Source organism: Sorex araneus, chromosome X (genome assembly GCF_027595985.1).
Source record: "Sorex araneus isolate mSorAra2 chromosome X, mSorAra2.pri, whole genome shotgun sequence".
Classification (NCBI taxonomy): Eukaryota; Metazoa; Chordata; class Mammalia; order Eulipotyphla; family Soricidae; genus Sorex; species Sorex araneus.
Genome location: NC_073313.1, coordinates 332,238,597 through 332,248,368, shown reverse-complemented (window position 1 = coordinate 332,248,368; position 9,772 = coordinate 332,238,597). Strand labels below are relative to the sequence as shown.

General features: G+C 50.0%; 1 protein-coding gene across 1 annotated transcript in view; it reads left to right on the top strand.

The window, feature by feature from the left end:
- Window positions 1–351: 351 nt before the first annotated feature.
- AAK1 (AP2 associated kinase 1) overlaps window positions 352–9,772 on the top strand; it is a 164,713-nt gene continuing 155,292 nt past the window's right edge. The window contains exons 1-2 of the mRNA XM_055120573.1: window positions 352–568; window positions 989–1,411. Coding sequence (XP_054976548.1) covers window positions 1,249–1,411 — 163 coding nt within the window. The 5' untranslated portion in view covers window positions 352–568; window positions 989–1,248. The remainder of the gene's footprint in view (window positions 569–988; window positions 1,412–9,772) is intronic.

Sequence of the window (9,772 nt, the reverse complement as noted above, 5' to 3'; positions counted from 1 at the left end):
CCACCAGCGCCGCAGTGCTCGCTCCTGCAAGGCATCCTGGGAGTTGTAGTCCAACCGTCGGGCTGCGACAAACCCCTTTCCCAGGGTACCCTGCGGGGCCCAGCGCTGGAGCACGTCTATTTTCCAAAACTCTCTTGTCCCTGCCAACCCCTTTTCTTCTAGATTTTTTTTGGTCGTCGTTCCTCCGACGACGCCTTGGCCTCCGTCACGGCGGCAGAGCGACGCGCGCTCAGAAGGGCCCCGGCAGAGAGGCCCCCCCCCCGCCGACCCCTGCCGGCCGCCCGCGCGCGCGCCGCGCCGCCGCCCCGAGAGCCACTTCCGGCGGCGATTCACTTCCTGGTTGGGTGGCTGGAGCCGGGCGGGCGCGCGCGCGGGGGAGGGGCGGCGGCTCAGTCTGCGCCGGGCGCTCGGGGCATCAGCTGGCGGGCGGCCGGGCGCCCTTCGCCGGCCCAGCTCTCGCCGCCGCTGCAGCGCCGCCTCCTCTCCGCGTCGCAGGCCGGCCGGGCGGCCGTGACAATGTCGCGGGGCTGGGAGTAGCTGGGCGCCGGCTGCTGCGCCGCCGTCTCAAGTGGGTGCTGCCGGGATGCTGCCTCGCAAGGCGGCCAGGAGCTCGGGGAGGGGGGGAGGCTGCGCCGGGCTGCGGGGCGCTCTGCCCGCGGGGGCCCCAACCCCTTCGCTTTTCCTCCAAGCCCCGGGCACAGGGGTGTTCCGTTTTTTTTTTTTCCCCCGGGGGGTGGCGTGGGGAACGCGTTTTTTTCCCCCCCTCCTCTCCCACCCGAGGGTTTTTCTCCCCCGAGGAAATGCATGAAGCGTTTCCCCCTCTCCCAGGATGACGGCTTGTGCTGCTCCCCCTCCGACTCAGCAGTTGCATTTTTGAAGTGTGTTACTGATTCATCCTCTCTCTCTCTCTCTCTCTCTCTCTCTCTCTCTCTCTCTCTCTCTCTCTCTCTCTCTCTCTCCCCCCCCCTCCCTCCCTCTGTCATCACAGGTTTAAACTTACACGAATCGCTTTCTTGAGGAGGAGGGGACCGCCGCGCGATTGACACGCATATTCCCATAGGCGTCCTCCCTCGGCCCCCACCCCCACGGCCGGATTCGGGTGGCTCCTCTCCCAGCTGAAACCCGAGAAGAAATCCTTGGATCTCTTGTTTTTATTTTTATTTTTAATTATTTTTATTTAAAAAAGAAAGAAAGAAAGGAAACCCCCGAAACCATCGGTATTTTGCTTCCCTGCATCCCGTTCGCAAGATGAAGAAGTTTTTCGACTCCCGGCGAGAGCAGGGCAGCTCTGGCCTGGGCTCGGGCTCCAGCGGGGGAGGGGGCAGCACGTCGGGCCTGGGCAGCGGCTACGTCGGAAGGGTCTTTGGCATCGGGCGACAGCAGGTCACCGTGGACGAGGTGCTGGCGGAAGGTACGGTGGGACCCCCCGGGGCGCCGCCAGTCGCCAGCGCGCGCTGATGCAGCAAGTCTCTTGTTTTCCAGGTGTTGAATGTATGAATGGATTTGGACCAGTTGACCCTCCCGGTGCCCTTCCTTCCCCTTGGAGTCATTGTCCTTGACAGATTCAGAACTGAGATGAGAAAGTGACAGAATTTCTGGGGAGGGCGGGCGAGGGGGGAAGGTTTGCTAGAAATTGTTTGCCTCGGTGGCCTCTTATTAAGAAACATTAAAAGGACAAGGCAATTCTTGTGTCTACTCGGCCGAATTAGGAGGATCAGAACTGTAGAGCTTCAGGGCAAATGCAGGGGGGGGGGGGCTTGTCATCAGCCCCAAACTTGAGCTATGATGTGTTGGCTGGAAGGTGGGGAAGGGGGCTTTAAGACCAGAGAGGGGTTTGCCTTCCTGCCGCTTAACTTTCCCACTTCCATGCTCAGGCTTGGAAGTCAGACAGGATTTTTGTACAAGGAGGGTGTGTTTGTCTGAGATCCTAATCTCTAGGTGGATTTAACTAGATTTGTTTCCTGACCCGGCTGTATGTTCCCCCTGGATACAGCCGGGATAGCAGAAATGATAGGAAACGAATGTGACTATTTTGTATTTCTGTCTCATTAGGCCCCATTTCCCTCCTGTTTTTTTTTTTTTGGTTTTTATTTATATTTTAGCCAAAAGAATGACTTGAGGATGGTTATCTGATTTGCTTTTCCTCTGTTGGAGAAGATATTTTTTTTAGCTCTGCTGTGTGAATTCCCTAGTGTGTGTTCTTCTATTTAGCGGTAGATATGTGGATGTGTGTCTTTATCAAGCCTCGATTTCTGGAAATCGTTGCCTGTCTGTTTTGGGTAACCTTAGCATCGACCTTCATAATTATGCCAGACTCATACTTTTCACAGCCCATCGCCTGCTTACTGGGCTTTTATTTTTAATAAAAACAGCAGTTTCCTTTGCACGAAGCAGTTCAAACTAATTGCATGGGGCTGTAGTGCCCTAGGTTGTGTGATCCACTGAGAAGGTGGAGGAAAAGGGAGGCTTCTGTTACCCTGACGTGGTGCTGCTTGTGGTGGAGAGAGTTTTTTAGCATGAAGCCTTTTGCAAGCTGACGGTCCGGCCCTGGGCTGGGGAAGTGCCTGTCAAGGTGTGGATGTTGGAAGAGCCTGTGTTTGGTTCTCAGTTGTATAAGCCCTGGATCCACAGGGAATCGCTTTTGGTGGGGTTAGTGTTTGAAGTTCTTACTTAAAAAACAACAACAGCAACAACACAGCAACCAAGAAAGAAAACAACAAAACCCCCTGGTGTTTTAAAAAGATCTGCCAATAAATGTCCTTGTGAAATTGTTGCTCTCTTCCTCTCTCGGGTGGCTCTCGCTGTGTCAGGGGCCTGAGTCACTGTCCCTCTGGATCCTTCCTTGTGGGCTCTGGTGCAGGATGGGAGATGCTTCTGTGTCTGCTGCCAGGTCTGCGCCCCGAATCGGGACTGTCTCTTTCGTCCCGGTGCTGCAGCCCTTGACTATGGAGGGATGGGGAAAGGGAACAGGAATGTGTGAGAAAGAGTGGGAGGAAGGAGGGAGAGCGGAGGCCTTGCACCTCTGCTGAATGGCCTCTGCTGGCCTTCGAGCCCGGGACTGTTGTGTCCTGGATGTTGACTCACCATAGATGGTGCTGCTGGAAGCAGTACCTGTTCTCGGAGTCGGAGCGGTGGGGAAGATGAAAGGCAGAATCAGCCTTGCCGCCCAGGCTGCCCTCCTCTTCCCCTGCATTCAGTCCTGAGCACTTGCCATCATGCATGACGATCTTTCGTGGATCTAGGGCTTGCAGCATTGCGTTTGTTCACTCATTTGTTCACTCACGAAGTTGTTTGGGTGGGGCTCCGTCAGGCCCTTGATAGGCGGTGCTAATCCCTGGGGAGCAGATATTAGACTAGAGGCTGGCGTTTAAAAATGACTTGGAGAAATGGAAAACCACCAGCTATAGTAGAGAAACCCCGGAGATGAGCTTAGAGTGCTGTGGCCCTCAATTTTTTGAGAGCCCCAAATTGCATTTTTCCAGGAAGTGACTAAATAAAGAATGAGTGGGAGTCAGCCAGGTGTGGTGACAGGCTGGATGAAGGCTTGTAGCGAAGAGTCTCACACAAGACCGCATCGGCAGTGTCGTTCTCTTTGTGTGTTCTGTCACTGAGCTTCAGTCTGCAGCTCTCATAAGTATACAGCCCCTTCGGAGTCACTATGCGAAGTTAGTAGGACCTACCCACTTCAAAGACACTAGCAGGCTGTGGGAGGGATGCTGGAGGTCTGAAGTGTGACGGCTGCCATTTAGCGCTTGACCGTGGATTGGGGAACTCAGGCAGACACGCTCACATGCAGTAACATGGGCGCCAGCACCATCTGCATTGAATCAAGCAGATCTGGCTTCAGATTCTGAATTTGCCCAATCAGCGGGGAAACCTCGGATAAGAATTTTGAACCAGGGCCGGAGAGATAGTCCAGTGAGTAGGGCATTTGCCTTGTATGTGGCTGACCGGGGTTCTATCCCTGGAACCCCATATGGTCCCCCTGCAGAAGTGCAGAGGCAAGAGTAAGTCCTGAGCACCTTTGGATGTAGCCCAGAACCTCCCCACCACCACTAAAAAAAAAAAAAAGAATTCGAACCATTCTTGAGCCCATTGCCCCTGGCAGCGCTTCTTAAGAGTGTGGAGCATGGACCAGGACCATCACCAGATAGGAAGCAAATTCTCAGTCCTCACCCCATAAACCGTGGGCGTGGGGCCTGGGCAGGTTCCTAGAGAGATTCTGATGCAAACTGAAGTTTGGAAATGACTATGTCTGAGGAGGACTTGATAGTTTCTGAGTCAGGTAAGCTCGCTTCTGGTGCTCAGAAGGGAGGAACGGCAGTGTCATTGCTGTGCTGTGTCCATCAGTGCCCAGTGAAGGGGGCCCCTGGCCGATGTGAATTCTGCTTGGCTCCAGCAAGCAGCAGACATTCCTCTGCCCTGTGTCGGGTGGAAAGAGCCCCATGTTCTTTGCCGAGACCTTCCCAGTTCCCTACAGGCTGGGAAGATGTCTCGGTAGCCTTGGGTCCCTGGGTTCTCTTGGTTGTCTGTCCCCCTCAATTCTCCGAGGCCAGCAGAGTTGTGCCTTATTTCTCGGGCAGCACTGGGCAGTTTCAGGGCAGGCTCATGGGGGGTGTGCATTAGACACACACCCTGTCTGTGGGATCGTGTCACATGCGAATGGTCATTTTTCCCCCTAGGTGTATTGGTCTGCGCATTGTAGTGAGAGATTGCTGAACCCCAAGCCGCAGCGCTGGAGCAGTGCAGAAGCCTGGGGCCGTCGCTCCTGCTTACTGCGTGCCTCTAATCCAGCTCCTGGGTGAAGCCCCTTTTCTGAGAAGTAAGGGTGCTAAGTCAGTGTTTCTCAAGGGAAGGCAGTACTGTCCCCAGAGGGTGCTGGAACAATGCGGGGCCCCGAGTATAACTGGGGGGTGTTCTTTCTCTGTGTTTGCTTCAAAGAAGGTAGATTTCCAAGGGGGCCACGGAGTATTTTTTTTTTTTCCCTAAAAAGAAGGCAGTAGACCAGATCAGTTTGGAAACCTCTGCTCTGTCATGAGTCCAGACATAGGTCTATTTCTGGCTTTGGTGCAGAGGAGGACATTTTCTCTCCTGCTTCTGGAGTGGAGGTGCCATGATGAGAGGCAAACTCATATTGGAGTGATGGCCATGAGATGCCGAGGGAAGATTTGATTTAAGCTTTCTGAGTGAACTTGAGAATACTGAAGCGATGCTCAAAGGACTGAGAAGCTGCATTGGTCCCCTCTCCCTAGCACGCTGATGCTTGCCCAATATCCGTTTCATCCAAGGCAGCTTTCCCAAACTGCATCAGTTCTACAGAAGGTGGCTCAGGAGGCCCTTCCGGACAGCTTTCTCACTGTCATGAAAGGAATCCAGGGCTGATGAGAATGACCGTGTCAGTCTCCATCACAGTGGACTTCAGTCATTTCTTCAATATTCAGTGTAAGTTAGTGAGACTTTGGCAGGGTGTTTGCCTTTCACGCGGCCGACCCATGTTCGATTCCTCCGCCTGTCTCTCTCGGAGAGCCCGGCAAGCTACCGGGAGTATTGTGCCGCATGTCAGAGTCTGGCAAGCTACCTGTGGTGTATTGGATATGCCAAAAACAGTAACAATAAGTCTCACAATGAGAGACGTTTCTGGTGCCTGCTCGAACAAATCAATGAGCAACGGGATAACAGTGACAATGAAATGTTTAATAATGTCTTCTATGTGGCGGCCACTATGTAGACTTGTGAGATACTTAGAAAGATGAGCAGGACTTAACCTAACTCTTTTTCTTTGGGGTTGCACCTGGCGATGCACAGGGGTTACTTCTGGCTCTGCACTCAAGAATTACTCCTGGCAGTGTTCAGGGGACCATATGGGATGCTGGGAATCGAACCTGGGTTGACTGCGTGCAAGGCAAACGCCCTACCCACTGTGCTATCACTCCAACCCATTAACCTAACTCTTAAGGAGTCCAGGAAGCAGTAGATATCTTGAAGATAAGTGTACAGCACTTAGTATGTATAGTATATGGTAGGTGGTAAAAATGATTGTTGATGTGTTGAGATGATGGAAAAAGACTGGGGTGAGGATTTATAGACTGTTCGTGTTTGAATAGGGTGGGAATGATCCAGCAGATGTTCCAGATGAGGGTTACCAAAGGCTTCCCAAGCAGAGAGAATAGCAAATGCAGAGTTGTGACTTGGCGAAAAGTGTGATGCATTCTGGGAATATTGACTCATCTCTTGTTACCATTTTGGTTAGTACAATTTTCCTTCCAGGACCTTCTTCCAGGCTCAAGGAAAGGATTTGGAATGGTAGACTGAAATTCTTTACAAGGTGGTCTGAGTGGTGTCCACAGCCCAGGGCCCAGTGATGTTGGGGTTGGGGAATCAGCCCTTGCTGCTCGCTTTCTTAAGTGGCCTTGGGCCTTTGGATAGCTACTAAATGGTGTCCTGTTGACACAGCTCTCCTCTGGGCCCCAAACTGGTGCTAAATGTGGTATAAGGGTGTGGCCAGTGCTTTGGGGGAAGGAGTAATCCTGAAGCTTTTCCAGAGAGACTGGAAGGCAAACCAGGCGGGGGACTGAGCTGACCTTGATCAGAAAGGCATGGGACATCATGAGCATATTTGGACCAGAGCTGAAGGCATGTTGGGTAGAGGAGGAAAGGAAGCAAGATTATGGAGCGTGCTCACAGGCAGAGAGGGGCCTTAGCACCTGAGGACAGCTCCTGACGCAAACCCAGTGTGGTCCTCCCACTTCAGATGTCTTTGCCTGCTGGGAAGTCTGGATTTTCAGTGGCAATTGCAGATTTTCAGGGGGTGGTTTGTGAATGGTGCCTTCTTCCTGGCTTCGGGCATGATGACGGTTATAGCTTGGCTAAATATAGCCAAATCGAGAATTCCGACATGAAACCCAGAATAAACAATTGCATGGTCAAAGCCTTCCCTTTGGTGGTCGGTTCTGAGAAAGCAGCTCTTTTAAAGAGAGAGAATGAAGTGAGAGAAACAATTTTACATGGATTTTAAATTGGGGGGAGGGGGGAAGGGGAGGGAGGTACCTCTGTAACTAAAACTGTGTAGAGTTCACAGGAAAATTTGGGTAAGTTAATAAAATAATAAAATAATTAGCGAATAAAATAAAATGCACATAAAGAGTACTCTCTTGTAAATTTGCAGTATCAGGAGTTGGTTCTCGAGAAAGGGGAATGTCATCACTAACTACCTGCATTTTTACACTCTTTGAATTATAAATGCTTTCTGAACCTGCTTAAGAAATCACTGAGATCATCAGCGGGAATAATCAAACTATGATAATAATAGAAATAGTATTCTCTATCCAAGTGGTTAGTATTTTAGCATTCAAGTGAACCCTCTTGAACTCGTTTTATTTTGGTGTGTGGAGTTCTGGAGTATGATTTAGGAAATCAGGGTTTTTTGATTCACTCATTTCCCATATTCAGTATATACTACTGGGTCCTCACATGTGCCAGATTTCATGTGGAGATAAAGAAGACATGTCCCTTCCTTGAGGAACACGCATTCAGAGAGCTCCAGGCACTTGGGCACATAGCTCTTATATGCAGCAGAAGGGTGGAGAAGGGTTAGATACAAGGGAGCAGTTCGTTTTGTGGATCAGGCATAGTTAAGAAAGAGAAAGGTGATGTTCAGACTCGCTGCTGGGACTGGAAAAGATAGCTCAAACTCTGAAGCTCATGTTCTGTGTGCAGGAGCCCTGATTTCATGTCTGTCGCCACAGGAACTCCCCTCTACCCCCACTGACCAACACCACCTGACCCCCCACCTCCCAGCACCGACAGAATCGACCTCTGAGTGCTGAGCCTGGAGTAGCCCCTGAGCAGTGCTGGGTGTGACTCCCAAACAAAACCTGACAAAACTCATTGCTAGTTGAATGTAGTCAAGAGAACATCCTTGGCAGGGAGAATAATGTGGACAAAGATCAAAAGGCAGAAAAGTGTTATTTTTTGAAACTGTGTTGAGATAGCAGTGAATATTATTAGTGCCCACGGCTCTGCCATCATCGCAGCCTTTTGCCACGTGTGAGTATTTAAATGTAAATGCTCTAAAATGAAATTCAATAATTCTTCACATGTAATAGTCTCATTTCAGCTACTCAGTAGTCTCATATTAATACTTGGTAGCTACTTAGTACTTAGTACTTGAACTACTTAGTAGTCTCATCGTATCATGCCTATAATTTTGGACAGACAGGGAAAGTTCTCCTTACAGAAAGTTCTGTTGGGTGGTATTGGTTAGAGCAGTGTTTCTCTGCCTTTTCTCAGTGTTGTCCCCCTCCTAGCTTCGTTTCTGTGGCCCTCTAGTCCTACCTCTTGGCTCTCCAGTTGTGGAAGTGCTCCAGGCTTACTCCTCCCCCTATGCTCGGGGATCACTCCTGGCAGTGCTCAGATGACCATATGTGGTACCAGAGGTCGAATCCAGGTTGGTCATGTGCAAGGGAAGTACTGTACCCACTGTACTATGTCTCTGCCTCCCCCACCCAACCCCCCAGCCCAATCCCATTTAGACAGTTTTCACCTGTGGCCCCCTTGGAATATCTAGTACCCCATAGGAGGCCATATGGCCCTTACTTGTGAAAACCTGGGCTTAGAATCATAGTCTGTGAATGATTTGGAGTAGCACTGTCAGTTCTAAAGCACTATCAGTTCTAAATCTAAAGATTACTTCATGCATGAAGTGTTTGCTTATAAGTTATCTTGTCTTCCAATATCTGAAGTATCTGCAGGCATATTTCATATGTACATATATATGTGTTTGTGTGTGTGTATCTAGAGTGAAGTCCAACATTGAGGGGAGTAGACATGAGTCTTTATTTTAAATAATCTGCATAAGGTTTTGATGAACTCTTGTCATAGCTTGCTGTACTGTGATGGATTGGTTCTCCATTGTTATGGGACTGATGAAGAGTAAGCCAGGAATAGATGTGAAGGCTTTGCCCTTCTTTTGTTGTTCCTATATGCTTGCATTATCTTTAATCCAGGGTTTCTTGGCAGGAATCTTTTTAAGCCACCTTGTTTGTTTTATGAGGGTTCATTCATTTAAAACAAATGTAATCAGTTAATTTCTTACCCAAGTACATGAGCTGCAGACTGCCTCAGTCTGTGCTGTGGTACTGCCACCATTCCCAGGATTCCATCAGATTAGTGTGAGATGCATGACTGACTCATCAGATTTGTGGCAGATGCAAGAACTGACGGGAGCACTAGTGTGGGCCATATATTAAATATTAATAAAGATGAAATCTGGTGCTTATTATTACTTTTTTTTTCCTTCTGTGCTGAGGATCAAACCCAGAGCATCATGCAAGCAAGGCACTTGCAAGGCATCATGCAAGCTCTGCCACTTAGCTACATTCCTGGCGAAAATCTTATTTTAAAGATGAAAGTAAATATCTGTCTTTTTTTTTTTTTTGGTACCGTGCTGCATGTTTTGTGTACAAGTTTACGGACCTGGCTTAGAACAGTGGTTTTCAATCAGGGGTGATTACCCACAGATGGCATGTAGCAGTGTCTGGAGAGAATTTGGTGCTGGTAGTAGAGGGGGTGGTGCTCAGGGACAGTTCCTGACTCATTGCTTGGGGATCCTTCCTTCCAGTGCTGGGAGGCTCTGTGGTACTAGGGATTGAACTCACATCGCCCCCATGTAGAGCATGCACACTAGCGCATTGACCTAGCTACTTGGCCTCTGACATAATTTTATCTCAAGAAGGTGCATAATACTGACATCTAGTGGGTAAAGGCCTAGGGT